This window comes from Oncorhynchus kisutch, linkage group LG4 (genome assembly GCF_002021735.2).
Source record: "Oncorhynchus kisutch isolate 150728-3 linkage group LG4, Okis_V2, whole genome shotgun sequence".
Classification (NCBI taxonomy): Eukaryota; Metazoa; Chordata; class Actinopteri; order Salmoniformes; family Salmonidae; genus Oncorhynchus; species Oncorhynchus kisutch.
In genome coordinates, this window is record NC_034177.2 from 40,410,323 (window position 1) to 40,429,508 (window position 19,186).

The window sequence follows — 19,186 nt, forward strand, 5'->3', positions numbered from 1 at the left end:
AATCTCTAATTTGAACTCCAGACCAAAGGACAAATTTCCACTGATCTAATGTCCATTGCTCATGTTTCTTGGCCCAAGCAAGTTTCTTATTATTATTGGTGTCCTTTAGTAGTGGTTTCTTTGCAGCAATTCGACCATGAAGGCCTGATTCACAAGGTCTCCTCTGAACAGTTGGTGTTGAGATGTGTCTGTTACTTGAACTCTGTAAAGAATTTATTTGGGCTGCAATTTCTGAGGCTGGTAACTCTAATGAACTTATCCTCTGCAGCAGAGGTAGTAACTCTGGGTCTTCCATTCCATGGACCTCATGAGAGCCAGTTTCATCATAGCTCTTAATGGTTTTTGCGACTGCACTTGAAGATGCTTTCAAAGTTTTTGAAATGTCCATATTGACTGACCTTCATGTCTTGAAGTAATGATGGACTGTCATTTCTCTTTTCTTATTTGAGCTGTTATTGCCATAATATGGACTTGGTCTTTTGCCAAATAAGGCTATCTTCTGTATACACCCCTACCTAGTCACAACACAACTGATTGGCTCAAATGCATGAAGGAAAGACATTCCACAAATGAACTTTTAAGAAGGCACATATGTTAATTGAAATGCATTCCAGGTGACTACCTCATGAAGCTGGTTGAGAGAATTCCAAGAGTGTGCAAAGCTGTCATCATGGCAAAATGTGGCTCTTTGAAGAATCTCAAATATAACATATTTTTAGATTTGTTTAAAACTTGTTTGGTTACTACATGATTCCATATGTGTTATTTCATAGTTTTGATGTCTTAACTATTATTCTACAATGTAGAAAATAGTAAAAAATAAAGAAAAACCCTTGAATGAGTAGGAGTTCTAAATCTTTTGATCGGTGGTGTATATGATTGAAATGACATTGGTGGTATTCAAGAGAATGCTGTGTCTCAACCTGTAGGATCTAAGCTACAACATATGCAAATGTATTTTAAAAAATTATGCAAAATTAATATAAATTAGATAATTTATATTAAAGTAAGAAAAAGGTCATTTTAAAAGGAACAAAAACTACATCCTGAAATTATTAAATTGTTTGACAACCCTGTTTGTAAGCTTTACATTTATATCAAACTCAACCGTTGATCTTTTCCAGCGATGAAGACATGGATGTTTTGGTAGTGTGGGGTATGGGGTATGCAAAATGTGTCACGTTCTGACCTTTATTTCCTTTGTTTTGTTTTGTCATTATTTAGTATGGTCAGGGCGTGAGTTGGGGTGGGCAGTCTGTTTGTTTTTCTATGATTTTGGGAGATTTCTATGTTTCGGGCTCGTATGGTTCTCAATCAGAGGCAGGTGTCATTAGTTGTCTCTGATTGAGAATCATACTTAGGTAGCCTGGGTTTCACTGTTTGTTTGTGGGTGATTGTCTATGTTAGTTGCTTGTGTCAACACAGTTCTTATGATAGTGTCACGGTCGTTCTATTAAATGATGCATTCACACCACACCACGCTGCGCTTTGGTCCGCTTCTTACAACGATCGTGACCAAATGGGTAAACATTGAATGCCTTTCTCCTGAATGTTTTGGCATTCAGGTTAAAAGGTGACTTTCTGACCACTTCTACCATGGGAAAACATGTATGGAAAGTTGTTTAAAACAAAAGTGATGCTGTCAAAAAGTGAATGAATTGAAATGCATTTACCCGTGACACCTTTAAATGGGGGGACTAGATACATAGTGCATTCATTTCTAAACAGTAAAACATATGTATAAAAATACCCCAAAATAAAAGGCGACATTCTGTACTGTCGCTTCATATAACACATTTGATCTCAAATCCAAAATGCTGGAGATATAGAGACAAATAAAACGTTTTTGCTTCACTGTCCAAATAAACACGCAGGAGAGTGTATGATACAGTAACAGCTACATATAGAATTATAAAATCTTAATGAACACTTGACATACAACAACCAGGTCAACAACAACCCACCACAATTACTGTCATGGCCTGTACTGCTGTAGATCTAAAGGTTAAAACCAGTCACAGGTAAAAGAAAGTGAGCACCCAAGACTATCTTCTAATTGACTCAACACCAATCATCAATGTCCCTGAAATAGTCAGTCCCTCCCAGGTCTCCCCTAGCCTCGACTCCAGATGTTCTAGATTTAGGGGAATATGGTGTGATCTCTGGCATTGCAAGAATGGGTCTCCTTCTGACAGCTCAAAATGACCAATCCAACATAACAATATGACAGTTCTAATACATCTGCCTTTGAGGGACAGACAGAGATCCCATACGATTCTGCTTCATCCCCATTGCTTTCTTCCTTTCTTCCACCCCTCCTTTTTCCAAAACAAAGTGTAAGTGACACTCGTAATATTCCAGTGGCTGGCGTCTCAGGGAGAAATCAGATGCAGGATCTTTCATTATTTACTCCATCAGCGGCGTGTTCTCTTTTCCTGTGAAGATTTTATTACAGGACTACTATCAGCCCCATCAGAGCTGCACGCTCACCACACACGCACCACACACACACACCGGACGGCATTAACCCTTACCTAACACACACAAACACTGCATGCCTTTTTCACTTAGGTACCTGAAACCTTTCAGTTATAGCTCTAACGCCACACACTGACTACCAATGCCAAATATCCCGTCTTTCAGTTCTAATCCTCACCACACACATTGACTGACTGCATATTTCAGACACCCAATGTGTATGTTCCTGCACTTATTATTATTATTTTTTTTACAATTGCTAGGACCCATTTCTCAATACTTAGGTCACTTTTTCAAAACTCTTCACACAGTGAGCATAACATCAGTCTATGTTGGCTAAACTGTGGATCATTTTTCATTGCTTTGGAACAAAATGCATTCAATGACTACATCTTTCAATGAACTCTCTTCTCACTCAGACACAACCACCACCAAAACACTATATACCTACAGGCCAATTTGCACATGTTTACATACTCTTTTCAAAACTGTTCAACTTAAATTCAAAACCTAAAATAACACAAAATTGAATAAGACATAAATTTGCTACATTTCTATAGTAATACCGTATTGAAATATATTCCAAATCTAAAAAATGAAATACTATCAAAACAATTTGACCATCCACAGCTGATTCCCGTTGTAGCTGAACACCTACACAGGTGTTAGTCTTTCAATTACAATACCATCTATACAAAAGGGGACATCTTAGGAATAATGCTGTACTGTAATGTAAACATGGACCCAGCCAGAGATAGAGAAGTGGCCGACAGAGGAAGAAGAGTGGCTGGGAGAGGGAGAGGAGTACGTACGCGTGGTGAAAGAAGACTGAGAGGAAGATCAAGAGCTGTAGTCTCAGATGAGATTAGGGCTACTATAATTGATCATGTAATAAATCATGGTCTATCAATGAGAGAGGCTGGTCTAAGAGTGCAGCCAAATCTGCAACGCTCAACAGTGGCATCTATTCTGAGAAATGTCCGGCAAAACAACAGGTAAGATGTGCATTCTACAAGGACGTCTGACTGAACTGCACATTACAGAAGTCAATTGAGCAAAGCCTCCAAATCTACTTGTGTGTAATTGTAATTGTTTTTGTATTTCTGCTTAGGACCCAACGGTTACCTTCTACAGGCGGGAGAGGTAGGATTTTCACTGCTGTGCAGGAAACTGCAATCGCTGATATGGTCATCAGAAACAACGGCATAAAACTCACAGAGATTCGGGACGAGTGTTAGCAGACAATGTAAGCATAACAAATATTTCTAGAGTCCTGAAACAACATCAAGCAGTTGTACACTGTCCCCTTTAAGAGGAACTCTGAACGAGTCAAGCAACTCAGGAACCAATAAGTCCAGGTAAGATGACTATAAAATACAGAACTGGTTTTGAACAAAACCAAACAGGGCAGAGGCACACAATGGCATGTTTTAAAGTAAATGTAAACTTCCGTAATAGCCTAACTCTTATGTTGCCTTGTGGATTTATTTTAGAGAGTCATGGAGATTGAAGCCATGCAAACACCCCACATACAGTATTCATCTTTGTGAATGAGGCTGGTTTCAACTTGGCCAAAACACGGCGGCGAGGAAGGAATGTGATTAGAAAAAGAGCCACAGTGGATGTCCTGAGCCAGAGGGGTGCCAACATCACAATGTGTACAGCAATATCCTCTGTTACACAAACCACTAATTGGGCCATACAACACCGAACGTCTCATTTCATTCTTGGGTGACCTCTATGGAAGGGTTGTGCCAGGTGAGGAAAGGGTTGCAGCGAGGCGAAATCGGCCAACGTTTGTAATTGTATGGGACAATGTGGCATTTCACCACTCCCGTGCAGTCACAGAGTGGTTTGCATTCCATCCCAGGATGATGTCACTTTTCCTCCTTCCTTACTCTCTATTCCTCAACCCCATAGAGGAATTATTTTCCTCATAGAGGTGGAAGGTTTATGACCACCATCCACATGATCAAATGTCTCTCCGGGACGCAATGAATGCTGGATGCCTGGACATATCTGCAGAAGATTGCCAGGGATGGACCAGGCATGCCAAAATATTCTTTCCTCTGTGTATTTCCCAAGATGACATAAGATGTGACGTGGATGAGAACCTGTGGCCAAATGCATAAGACAGAGTTGACTAGTATTGCTACTGTATCTGTATTGGTAGATGGTGTATATACAAATTATTGTATTTTGGAATCCCTCAATGCCATAAAATGACATAAAACATATTGAAACGTATTGCATCATGTCTGATATATTCCTGTAACATAAACTGCAGTAAATTCTAAACAGTATGTTTAGATGTGTCATTCTTGTTTTGTAAAGAAAACATTGTGTAATGCTACCTGTTGTTCGTGTTGTTTAGGTCATTATTTTATGATTGACAATGTGTGCTTGTTGGGTGACAACCTTTGCTAGTGTTATGGAAGAAAGAGTTGATTTGAGACATGTATGAAGTGTTTTGGTAGTGCTAGGGTATTTTGAACGTATTTTGAACGTGAAATGAACTGCTGTGCCAAGCTGAAAGTTAGTTAGGAGAACTGTGTGAAGAGTTTTGAAAAAGTGACCTAAGTATCGAGAAATGGGTCCTAGCGATGGTAAAAAAAAAACTTAACAGAGGTATGCATTCCAAACCTCCATTATCAATAGTCAATGATCTTGAGCCACCCCAGTCACTTATTTAACACTCTCTAGTCCACCCACAAACCAGTTCTATTAAAATACCTTCTATTTCTTGAATTTCCTGAGTTTTTCAGTATAGTAAACAGTGCCCATATTGGGACAGCCCCAGGGTCACAAGGAGTGAGAGTGTTAGCAGTGGGAAGGTCTCACCTGTTGGCGGCCAGCTTGTTAGAGATGAAGCCTCCAGGGATCTGTGTGACGATGTAACCCCAGAAGAAGGAGCCATGGATCAGTCCCACAGTCTCTGGGTCCCAGTTGAATTGAGCTGGCTGGTGAAGAGGGATAATATAGGGTATTTAACTGGTTATGAGTTATTTCACATAAGAAGCATTTGTGTATGTGTCCGGGGTTATTATGTTGTTAGAGTTTGAAAATAGAACCAGAGGACTGTTTGGGGGATGCTGCTGTCCTTCAGAACAACACTTTAACATTTCCATTCAAATATCAGCTGTTGAATAGCAATGGCACTATAATACAACATAATACAACATTCAAGGGTGTGTTCACCTGATCCCCTGTATCAGGGATGGATGATTGATGTAGATAATTAAGAGGAATAAACTCAAGATTTAGATATGCAATCTTTTTAGTATTTTGACTGAAGCCTATAGGCCTACATTGATGACTGCTGGCTAACAGGTGATGATAGATGAATCACTGATGATTCAAGTGTTAGCCTATACATGCCCATTTACTAGGCATACTATGGAATTATATTATATTTTAAAAAACGTTTTCAAAATTCAATCACTGTGGGCATTGATATCACTCTGTGGTGATGTCACTAAACTCGTCTTTCCACAATAGTGCCCTCTCAGTACTGTTTTCGTGTTGAAAATGTTTGATGTTGTTTTCTCAAGTTAAACTACATATTTGTTCAATCTATATTCCATATAATCTTACAACAATTGCTGTCGTTACATAATTTCATTCCCTTGCCGTTATTGCAACATTGTAGACAATTCTGTTTCATTTTCATACCATAGGCCCATTTATTTAGGTTTGATATGGATGCAGTGTTCGGGACTCACGAACAACGCTACACTCATGAGGAAAGAGTTACTTTATTTTGCTCAATAAATGTTTTCTTAGTTTAGAGTCTGTGTTTCCCATATCATTCTGTTTTGTTTCCGGACTTTTCGGTGACAATGCTATCGGTGCGCACCTGAGCGTTCACAAGTTTATTTCTGGCCTTCCTGCATTTGGTCAAGCCACTGAAGGCGCACGCGCATTATTCTCAAATCAAAACAAGTTGTATTGGTCACATACACATATTTAAACAGATGTTATTGTGGGTGTAGTGAAATGCTTGTGTTCCTAGCTCCAACAGTGCAGTAGTATCTAACAATTCACAACAATACACACAAATCTAAAAGTAAAATATTATAGTTAAGAAATATATAAATATTAGGACGAGCAATGTCGGAGTGGCTTTGACTAGAATCTAGTAGAATACAGTATATACATATGAAATAAATAAAACAGTATGTAAAAATTAAAGTGACCAGTGTTCCATTATTAAAGTGAACAGTGATTCCATGTCTATGTACATAGGGCAGCAGCCTCTAAGGTGCAGGGTTGAGTAACCATGTGGTAGCCGGCTAGTAACAGTGACTAAGTTCAGGCCAAGGTACTGGGTGGAGGCCTGCTAGTGATATTTTTTTACTGTTTATCTACCGGTAATATGGTTCCTGCATGAACATGAAAGTTTATATTTTGACCAGATAACCATGTAGGATTTTGGTGAAATTGCGTTGCCATTTTAAGTTGTGTGCTGCAGAGGCTTCATGCCGCCATCAGGGGCCATAGGGGCATGTACCCCTTCAGATTTGCCCTGTAAAGAAATATAATAATATAAATAAAAATACAATATACTATTTATATACTGTATATATTTTTTTCTGTAATACTCCTAGCCACTTACAGTGGCGATTTTAGCATGTACATCTTGGTGGGATGCAAAGCCACTACACGACAAAACACTAAACAATACACACATTGTATTGTAACGGTGACCAGGGGCACAACTTTCACACATTCTTAAATTTCATTTTTGTTCCCCACAGTTTTATCATTGGAATGTGATACAAAACGAGGCATTGGTGTCGCAGAAGCCTCCGAGCGTTCGGGTAGGCTGTTTGGAGTGTTTATCTAACTGGATAAAAAATACATATATAATAAAAATAAGTTATGCCTCCTGACGGTGACAAATGGTGCCCACAAACTGTTGGGGCCCACATAAAGCTGTCCCAATAGCAGAGCTTTCTTTTCAGCACCATGGAGTGAATCCTTACCACCACTACACCTGGCTGTCACCAGAGCCTTGTCTGGCTGTGAAACAGTTCATTCAGTCTCATTTACTACCTTTTAAAAAAACATAGCTGATATGGCTGACTTGCATAAACAAATGTGGTTTCTACTGACAATTGAGATGTACAAACTATGGCATAAGGGGGGACGAACGATAAGAGGCAATCCGTAATTTCGACTAACACATTAATGAGCGAGCAATGAAGTAGTCAATATGACTATATACACTGCTCAAAAAAATAAAGGGAACACTTAAACAACACAATGTAACTCCAAGTCAATCACACTTCTGTGAAATCAAACTGTCCACTTCAGAAGCAACACTGATTGACAATAAATGTCACATGCTGTTGTGCAAATGGAATAGACAACAGGTAGAAATGATAGGCAATTAGCAAGACACCCCCAATAAAGGAGTGGTTCTTGCAGGTGATAACCACAGACCACTTCTCAGTTCCTATACTTCCTGGCTGATGTTTTGGTCACTTTTGAATGCTGGCGGTGTTTTCACTCTAGTGGTAGCATGAGACGGAGTCTACAACCCACACAGGTGGCTCAGGTAGTGCAGCTCATCCAGGATGGGACATCAATGCGAGCTGTAGTAAGAAGGTTTGCTGTGTCTGTCAGCGTAGTGTCCAGAGCATGGAGGCGCTACCAGGAGACAGGCCAGTACATCAGGAGACGTGGAGGAGGCCGTAGGAGGGCAACAACCCAGCAGCAGGACTGCTACCTCCGCCTTTGTGCAAGGAGGAGCAGGAGGAGCACTGCCAGAGCCCTGCAAAATGACCTCCAGCAGGCCACAAATGTGCATGTGTCTGCTCAAACGGTCAGAAACAGACTCCATGAGGGTGGTATGAGGGCCCGGCGTCCACAGGTGGGTGTTGTGCTTACAGCCCAACACCATGCAGGACATTTCGCATTTGCCAGAGAACACCAAGATTGGCAAATTCGCCACTGGCGCCCTGTGCTCTTCACAGATGAAAGCAGGTTCACACTGAGCACATGTGACGTGACAGTCTGGAGATGCCATGGAGAACGTTCTGCTGCCTGCAACATCCTCCAGCATGACCGGTTTGGCGGTGGGTCAGTCATGGTGTGGGGTGGCATTTCTTTGGGGGGCCACACAGCCCTCCATGTGCTCGCCAGAGGTAGCCTGACTGCCATTAGGTACCGAGATGAGATCCTCAGACCCCTTGTGAGACCATATGCTAGTGCGGTTGGCCCTGGGTTCCTCCTAATGCAAGACAATGCTAGACCTCATGTGGCTGGAGTGTGTCAGCAGTTCCTGCAAGAGGAAGGCGTTGATGCTATGGACTTGCCCGCCCGTTCCCCAGACCTGAATCCAATTGAGCACATCTGGGACATCATGTCTCGCTCCATCCACCAACGCCACGTTGCACCACAGACTGCCCAGGAGTTGGTGGATGTTTTAGTCCAGGTCTGGGAGGAGATCTCTCAGGAGACCATCCGCCACCTCATCAGGAGCATGCCCAGGCATTGTAGGGAGGTCATACAGGCACGTGGAGGCCACACACACTATTGAGCCTCATTTTGACTTGTTTGAAGGACATTACATCAAGTTGGATCAGCCTGTAGTGTGGTTTTCCACTTTAATTTTGAGTGTGACTCCAAATCCAGACCTCCATGGGTTAATAAATTTGATTTCCATTGATAATTTTTCTGTGATTTTGTTGTCAGCTCATTCAACTAAGTATGTAAAGAAAAAAGTATTTAATAAGAATATTTCATTCATTCAGATCTAGGATGTGTTATTTAAGTGTTCCCTTTATTTTTTTGAGCAGTGTATATAAGGTGGGGCAAAAAAGTATTTAGTCAGCCACCAATTGTGCAAGTTCTCCCACTTAAAAATATGAGAGAGGCCTGTAATTTTCAACATAGGTACACCTTAACTATGACAGACAAAATGAGAAAAAAATCCAGAAAATCACATTGTAGGATTTTTTATGAATTTATTTGCAAATGATGATGGAAAATAGGTATGCATGGAAAATTATGATGGAAAATAAGTATGCATGGAAAATTATGATGGAAAATAAGTATGCATGGAAAATTATGATGGAAAATACGTTGCAAACTTTCATTCATAGGCAAGGTCATGATGGGTATAGGGAAATCATGTTGTAGCCAAAACATTTCGATGTTACACTGAGCTGGGTGAATGGAATATGAATGACAGTCATCGAATATGCTGTAATAGAATAAGGCCATGCTCATAAAAAAAAAAAGAGTTCTCCCTCATCTTAGACAGCACCGACCGCCACTGCTGGGCATGCATATTTCTCTCCCTGTACGACACGTGCACCTTCAGATTAAGATTGTTTTCTCGCATTGATGGGACAGGCTGAACAATTTAATATTTAAACTATTCTACTTTGAGGATGTCTGATTTGGCTGAAGCTTACTTTGTTTTTGTCTGTGGAAAATGAAATGTGGACAACAATTTGTCATAATTCAAATGACCAAAGCAGGTACCAGGTCTCAGCTCCGTCTGGCTCTCATTTGGATCATAGGTGCCGACCGACTCAATTTGACCCCTGCTTCTACCTGCCTACCTCCTGCTGCTTCATTGCCCTAACGACTGCTACAAAGTTTTACACACTCCATAATGCACACCTCAATCTATGGAGTCTTGTTTATGTCAGTGAGATATTTCTTTCTCTCTCACCTGGAGTACAGGTGTCCCATTAATGTAGACCGTGTTGTTGTTGACCATCTCCACGATGGCCACCCCCAGGTTGCAGCGGATGCCAAAGGAGATGCAGAAACCCAGTCCACTGAGGATGGCAATGATGTAGCGCTTGGGCAGGCCGCAGCACCCGCAATCAAACAGAGGGGCACTGTGGCGAGGGGTCACCTGTTCTGCGTCCTCTGTCAGCTCCATCTGGTCCTCCTCGTCCGCATTGGTGCCATCGATTTTCCTGTAACACAAAACATGCAAGTTGAGACAGATACCCAGCAAACAGTCAATTTTCCTACAATGTTCAACAGGAGGACATTGGTAAGTGTTTAATTGGTGACGTTGTTATACTACACTACATAGTCCTAATACTCTTAGAAAAAAAGGTTCCAAAAGGTTTCTTCGGCTGTCCCCATAGGAGAACCCTTTTGGTTCCAGGGAGAAGCCTTTTTGTTTTCAGAACCCTTTTGGGTTCCACGTAGAACCTTCTGTGGAAAAAGTTCTACATGGAACCCAAAAAGCTTCTACTTTGAACCAAAAATAGTTATTCAAAGGGTTATCCTATGGGGACAGCTGAGGAAAACTCTTATGTTCTAGATAGCACCTTTTTTTCGAAGAGTGTACAACAAATAAGTATTGTGTATACAAAAAATGATGTATACCTAATTCCCTTGAATGACACTTCATGTTAAATAGTTAAACAGTCTTTAAAAGACACAAAGACCATTCCTGATCTTACCCTTTCTGTCTTCAATACTGTTATTATATATTTTTTTAAACTGAGGAAGGAATTGCTTTCATCTGGCCGCCTCAGATCTCTACCTGAGTTCCTCTCTCTGGGCAGATATGATAATGGTGTTCAAGGGGTCTGTATTTTATCATGGATTTGGTCTCTCTTGCACCTACTGTACATCCATTGTTAGTGAATGGCATGTCCTAACTATATATACTATATGATTTCAATCCATCGAATACGGACAGCTATAGTGATTCACAGGGGAATAAGGTCAGTATTCGAAGCGTCCTAACATTCATCACAAATGGATTGAATGTAAACAATATAAGTATTTTTGTGTTACATTGGTGTGTGGAGTTTGCAGAGCGCCACCCTCAGTGGGGTCGGGAAACACCCTGATGCATCTCGTTTTCAGCGGAAATGGAAAGAGAGCCTGTGACATGACTTCCACTTTTGGATGTTAACAAGGCAACACTCCACCTTAACTCCTCCTCCACATTTACTTGATTGGTTGAACAGTTTTTTTTCTCTCCAGGACCAGAAAGAAAGAAAGAAACAGGGCTCAGATGTCTGCTGCATTAGGTTAGCAAAGCACAAATTCAATGGTTGACAGTGTAATAGATATCCTCAGCACTCCTCCAGGCAGCTAACAGACAGAGTGTTTGATAGACAGGTGGGCAAACAGTAGAGATTCTTGCAAACTTCTATCCATAAAACAACCTGAAAAAAAATCATTTTTTGGTGTAATTATATTTAAAATAATGGTTCTTTGCAGAACCTTACGAAAGGGTTATAGCAGCATGTGTTCCATTTAGACCTTGTCAAAAAGGGTTTTGCATAGCACCAAAAGGGAATCCGCTACTGTTACAAGCCAAATAACCCTAAATTGGCACTATTGTAGACTGAGTCAGTCATTTTTAAATTTGCACCATACTCAGGTTCCTTAACTAATGCACATGTTATTTGCTGCAGAACAGGCAAAGTGCACATAAAGAGAACTGAAGTGTCAAAGCATTAGCTGAAGCAAAACAAAACAGCCACACATACAATACAAACATATCCCTTTATTAGTCCCTTGATGTCAATGATGCTGGGCTCCATTCCTTTTTCCTAGGCACTCTTCAGAGGTCTATAGTATGTACACTTCATTCACTCCTTCATTCATTCACAAGTCTTTCATGTGCAAGAAAACCTTTATGATGTCTTGCTTGAAAGGCCCATATTCGTAAAAAAACAAAAGAGTATTTTATCCCATGATCTATTAGCAAGCAGAATCTTACTCATCCCTGTCTCCCACAGACTGTCACCACTGTCTTTCCCAACCCCCTAAGCCCCCATCCTTCCACTCCAACTCAGCCCTGTCTCCCTATCCACTGATCCCCCATTGAAATTCCACTGTACCCTCAGATGAACCATCAAACAGGCAAAGCGTCAATACAGGACTAAGATTGAATCCTACAACACCGGCACTGAAGCTTGTCGGGAGTGACAGGGCTTGCAAACCATAATAGTTGACAAAGGGAAACCCAGCCGCGAGCTGCCCAGTGACACAAGATGAGCTACATTTATTTTATGCTCGCTTCGAGGCAAGCAACACTGAAGCATGCATGAGAGTACCAGCTGTTCCGGAAAACTGTGTGATCACGCTCTCCGTAGCCTTGTGTGAGTAAAACGTTTAAACAGGTCAACATTCACAAGGCCGATGGACCAGATGGATAACCAGAACGTGTACTCAGAGGATTCACGGACCAACTGGCAAGTGTCTTCACTGACATTTTCAATATCTCCCTGACCGAGTCTGTAATACCTACATGTTTCAAGCAGACCACCATAGTCCCTGTGCCCAAGAAAGCAAAGGTAACCTGCCCAAATGACTACCTCCCCGTAGCACTCACATCGGTAGCCATGATGTGCTTTGAAAGGCTGGTCATGGTTCACATCAACACCATCATCCAGGAAACACTAGACCCACTACAATTCGCATACCGCTCCAACATATCCACAGATGACGCAATCTCAATTGCACTCCACACTGCCCATTCCCACCTGGACAAAAGGAACACCTATGTGAGAATGCTGTTCATTGACTACAGCTCAGCGTTCAATACCATAGAGCCCACAAAGTTCATCACTAAGCAAAGGACACTGGGACTAAACAACTCCCTCTGCAACTGGGTCCTGGACTTCATGACGGGCCGCCCCCGGGTGGTAAGGGTAGGCAACAATACATCTGCCACGCTGATCCTCAAAACTGGGGCCCCTCAGGGGTGCATGCTTAGTCCCCTCCTGTAGTCCATGTTCACCCATGACTGCGTGGCCAAGCATGACTCCAACGTCAACAGTGGTAGGCCAGATCACCAACAATGATGAGACAGGACATAGGGAGGAGGTCAGAGACCTGGCAGTGTGGTGCCAGGACAACAACATCTCGCTCAACATAAGCAAGACAAAGGAGCTGATTGTGGACTACAAGAAAAGAATGGCCGAACACACCCTCATTCACATCGAGAGTTTCAATTACATTGGTGTCCACATCACCAACAAGCTGTCATGGCCCAAACACAGCAAGACAGTTGTGAAGAGGGCACGGCGACACCTTTTCTCCCTCGGCATCCAACCGTAAGGCGCTACAGAGTGTAGTGCGTACGGCCCAGTACATCACTGGGGTCATGCTTCCTGCCATCCAGGACCTGTATACTAGGCGGTGTCAGAGGAAGGCCCAAGAAATTGTCAAAAGACTCCAGTCAAACAAGTCATGGACTGTTCTCTTTGCCACCTCCAACTCATCCAATGATCCCACATCCCTCCACCTCCAACTCACCCCTGTCTTCCCCAACCCCCCAGCCCCCATCCCTCCATCCCTCCACCCCAACCCCCCAGCCCCCATCCCTCCATCACAACTCACCCCTGTCTTCCCCAACCCCCCAGCCCGCATCCCTCCATCCCTCCACCCCAACTCATCCCTGTCTTCCCTACCCCCCCAGCCCCCAGCTCTCTTCCCCAACTCACTCCTGATTTCTCCAGCCCCCATCCTTCCTCTAAACTCACCTATGTCTTCTCCAATCCCTCATCCAGAGCTGATGTTATGGGTAGGCCTGCCCTACCCTACCTCCTTGCCCATCCAAAATAAAATGTTTAAATATTGACAGAAAGACTTATCAGCCACAGATAAAGCATCTGAGCAAACGAAACAGAGCCCTATCTGTCTCAGTATTTACAGGCCATGTACTGTATCTGATGCTGTCTGGCCAAAAAGAGTATGGAATGTCATACTCTTTTTGGCCAGACACAATCAGATATATGGTCTACATATAGGAAGACAGAGGACCGCTGTTTCGCTCGATCGGATACGTTCTCCGGTGAGATTGTATCAGCCGGGTGCATAGTGCACTGTTCAGATTCTAGAATTATTTTGGACAAATGTCAAAGGTAACCTACTTTTTGAAGTGATTTGTTTGACAATCAGATGAAAACATTATGACTGGTTATGTTCATGCCACATTCAAAGGCAATACATTTACAGTGACTCAACTGACTCATTCTGGCACCGGCTCTGCCCTCATCCCAACTCACCCCTGCCTTCTCCATCCCCAATCCATCATACCAACTCACCCCTGTCATCCCCAGCCCCATCCCTCTTTCCAAACTCACAGATCGTGCTCTCCACTATCTAAAATAGACTGGACAATGCTATGAGAATGGTTGATCATTATCAGTGGAAAGTATTTACGCTTGTCTTGTTTTTTTATATATATACTTTTTTATCCTCAAGTAGACCAAAATGATGTCATCCTGTCTGCATTAAGTTAATGTGTCTATTAAGTCATTATGTCTATGAAGTTCTATGACTGTTGAGAAGTCAGATCATACTGAACAGAAGATGTATTTGTGTCTGTTGTTCAATGTCATTATTATCCAACCTTTTTTGTACCAACGATAGCTTACATTTCAATAAGTAATTCAGAATGGACTAAAACAGTGTCAGTTTACTGACAGACTGGTCAGCAACATCCTAGAGAGACCCTATTAAGAACATGTCATTCCCATAGATGTTTGTATTTCGGCCAATAAATTTAGTCTCAGTGAAGTATGACATCATAGGAAATATGATGATAGATAGATAGATAGATAGATAGATAGATAGATAGATAGATAGATAGATAGATAGATAGATAGATAGATAGATAGATAGATAGATAGATAGATAGATAGATAGATAGATAGATAGATAGATAGATAGATAGATAGATAGATAGATAGATAGATAGATAGATAGATAGATAGATAGATAGATAGATAGATAGATAGATAGATAGATAGATAGATAGATAGATAGATAGATAGATAGATATAGATTCATTCTGCTCAGACTTAATTTCTATTTTCCTCTCTTGGTCTCTCTGGATTCTCATTTCTTAGTTTCACCTGCTAGTAATGATTTGACCAGTTTGGTGGGATTGCACATGGATCCTTGTGGACTTTGATGAAAGATTTCACTTTGCCTTTTCCATGTGTTTGTATAGTGTTTAAAATAAAACTGATAAAATAGAAAGTAAGCTGATAACATCATTCATTTTACACACATTTAAAGATGACACATTTTCATTGTACTGATATTACAACCATAATATAAATGATAATCGCTTGTTGGATAAATTTGTCCAGTTCACTTTTTTAAATATACTTTCAAATGTATCTATTTCAGACTGCACAGTGAACTCTGGATCTGAACCTGAAATAATTCCCTTTCACAGGAAATTGCCCACTTACTTGGTTTATCTCTTTTCAGACAACAATCCACCTCATATGTGGAAGTTCCATATTTATCATCCTCCCCTTGTGAAATATATATCAGATATGAAATATGCATCACAATGTCTCAAGATAAAACTCGTGATGACATCACTTGCATTGCCTGGCAAGCAAAACAATTAAATATTTAGTTATCTCTAAGATCTCTGGGTACAGTACATGGTGAGCTTAATGTTCTTCAATCCTCCTGTTTTCTACCACTGGCTTTGTTCATAGTCCTTAGAATTTTGATAAAATTATCTGAGTTTGAGATTATAGCACTGCAATCGTTTTACCAGTGGATATATGGATTTTTTATGCTAGCCTATAGGACTATAATTTGGATTAGAATATTGACCAAGCTATATAAAGATCTTAAAATACAATAAGATAACTAAGATAAAATATCTTACAGTACTCAGAAATAAATAATATATCTGAAATTATCTGATCTGTTGCTTCAAGTAGATGTCAAACTTGCACTGTGTCGTTTTTACCCAATTGAGTCACACACATATCTCAGTCAAAGAGCAGAGATTCACACTCATTCAATCCCAGTTCCCCCAACACATTCCAGACAGTCTCAGACTCACCTCTGCAGGTTCCCCAGACCGTCTCCTACCATATTCTTCACCTCCTCCTTCCCTGGTTTCCGAATCTGCTCATTCAGCCCTGCAAACCCCCCGAAAGGCATCTTCCTCTGCTTCTCCCTGTCCTTCTCCCTCTCTTTATTTAACAGGAGTATGTATCTCCCCCTCTCTCTTGCGCGCTTTTCTCTGGGAAAGACAAGCAAATATCTGCTAGATGTGGTTGCTCATTCTTCCTGAGATTTTAGGCACAAAGGGGCTTGCTCCGCCTTTGTGTGGTGCCACGGGTCCCTCAGACGTTCTTCAGATGTGAGATGGGCTTCTGCTGTCTGCTCCTCTCTGGTGTGACCAGGGACTGGGAGGCAAGGGGGTGATGGTCAAAGTGAGGAGGGGCTAGGTGGAGGTGACAGGTGATCGTGTTGAGGCTAAGGGTGTGTCAGATGAAGGTCCAAGGCACCAGATAGAGCTCCTAGCATGGCATAGTTCAGCTCACCTCCAGAAGGTTTGGTGGGAAGAGAGATGGAGGGAGAGAGAGAAGGAAAGAGTACAATCCCCCACCTCAGTATCTTGGCATGGTGAGCTATGTGTGAATGGGTGCAGCAGGACTGAACAGCCCCCTTTACTTTCCTCTCCATCTGATAGCTCCAACACTAATTGCTAAAAAGAGGGTCTGGGGTACCTAACTGCTCTAGCAGGTACCTCTAGCCCTACCTCTTTAGCCATGAATGTTCATCTGATACCAACCCAGTGGATGAATGATTTAATATTGACAAGCCGCATTCAGAGAGACCAGAGCAGCATGTGCGCAGGTGAAACGTAAGACGCAACTATCATCAGGTTCGCTGGTACAACACTCCCATTCTTTGCCAGCATTTCCATAGCACTATCATTTGGATTAGCTGTCAGCAGCAACAGAGTTAGCTACCCATGAGCTATTCAGACAGATGTACATTTACCTATTCACAGTCACACCAAATTACACCTTTATGTGGGTTTCCCATAACTAAATGCTTATTTAAGTGGTACAGGCAAGCCCCAGAACCCAATCTTTGTCCAGTGTGAATCTCTTTATTTGCCAGGTCATTAAATATGCATGGGATTTTAAGAATTCCAATATAGACATTTTAAAATGTATCAGTAGAATGTTGGTTGGTGCAACGAGCTCTCAGGCTCTGTTTTACTGATGGGTTGCTCCAGAGTGACGACTTGGGGCGGTGTTGCTACTTCACTAGTCTGTGAGCTCCATAAATAAACTGTGGATCCGGCTCCCGAGTGGGCTCTCTCTCAATAAATAAGGCCCTTCATGACAGAAATATAACAGGCCAGTTGTCAGTGTAACATGGGATAAAGCCAGTTTCCTTTCTCTGTAGGCATTTACAGTAAATGTATGTATTGTATATGTATGTATATGTTGATACTCACATGCTGTGTGTGTGTGTGTGTGTGTGTGTGTGTGTGTGTGTGTGTGTGTGTGTGTCGTAAAATTTCCCTGCTATCACTCTTTCTGCAAGGACCCGAATTCCAGACCCTCCAGGGGATGAGAAAATTAGGGAATTCTGGATTTAGTTTTCATTGAGGTGGTGATGATGCTCTAGTAGTATAGCTCAGTATGTCGATGGAGATGCTATCTGGGATGACATGATAAGTTGGTTGTGCTTTCATGTGATGGGTCATTGATAGGGCCCGGAGTATGGTCTCATGTCGGATAAAGTAACGCCTCTTAACGTCTGCGTTGTGACATGTCACGTTAAAATTATGCCACCTGTCAGAGACAATGGGGCCCGGAGTGTACGTTCAACTCCAAGGGGGTTCTTCTCAATACAATTTCAGGAAAAGTCTTGCCTACCATCTAGTGGCTAGAAGGGGGTACAGGCCCCGACCAAGTTGTGGCACATACTGTACATCACACTAAAACCATATCTATAAATTGCCAAAAGTCTATGAGGTTTTTTTGAGGGGTGCTTTAATGTAAAGTGGTACTACTAATATTGCCTCACCTCTTTGTCAATAATTCCAGAAGGAACAGAGAAGATGAAAGAAGTAGTGAATAAGATATCATGTTGTACACTATGTGTGTGTGTGAATGTGTTGCATTTGATAGTAGCCTACGTCTGTTTATTTCCATGTTATAGCCTCAGCTATTCAAGATTACTCAGATTTAAATCCATCAAAACATATGCTGGATGAAAGTAGGGGGCCTTAAAGCTGTTGTCAGTGAGTCATGGACAGTCATGGCTTTGCACTGCCATTATAACTACTGTAGACCAGTGCCTCACTGTTAAATATACTCATACGGAAAACTAAGCTAATATAATATATCAACATATAGCAAAGTACCAGACAACAGTTTGGACACACCTACTCATTGCAGGGTTTTTCTTTATTTCACTATTTTCTACATTGCGGAATAATAGTGAAGACTACAACACTACGAAATAACACATATGGAATCATGTAGTAACCAAAAAAGTGCTAAACAAATCAAAATCTATGTTATATTTGAGATTCTTCAAAGTAGCCACCCTTTGCCTTGACAACAGCTTTGCTCACTCTTGGCATTCTCTCAACCAGCTTCACCTGGAATGCTTTTCCAACAGTCTTGAAGGAGTTCCCACATATGCTATGCCAAACTGTCAAAAGAGTCACTACACTAATTCCGCTGAATTCAAATGAAAAGAAAACCACAGCTTTCTCAGATGCCTTTGTTTTGCTGTTTTTGAGGTAGTACAGTCAGTAACAATTTTGTAATTCACGTTTCAATTGGTTTTCCTTTAATGACACTAAAGTAGAACATCAGGTTAATTTTCATTAAAACATTACAACAACATTTTACAACAGAAAACAAAAATGCACCTTTCTTATTGGACAAGTACAGGTAGTCACGCTCTGTTTTCG

General features: G+C 41.5%; 1 protein-coding gene across 2 annotated transcripts in view; it reads right to left on the reverse strand.

Annotated features, from left to right (window-relative positions):
• The window catches only part of LOC109888691 (vesicular glutamate transporter 3-like), a 37,499-nt gene extending 21,004 nt beyond the window's left edge, over positions 1–16,495 (reverse strand). For both annotated transcript variants that reach the window (XM_031822066.1, XM_020479859.2), the window contains exons 1-3: positions 16,298–16,495; positions 10,166–10,418; positions 5,320–5,438 (exon numbers count right to left, since the gene is read on the reverse strand). In XM_031822066.1, the coding sequence (XP_031677926.1) occupies positions 5,320–5,438; positions 10,166–10,418; positions 16,298–16,398 (473 nt within the window). In that variant the 5' untranslated portion in view covers positions 16,399–16,495. The remainder of the gene's footprint in view (positions 1–5,319; positions 5,439–10,165; positions 10,419–16,297) is intronic.
• Between the last annotated feature and the right edge of the window lie 2,691 nt (positions 16,496–19,186).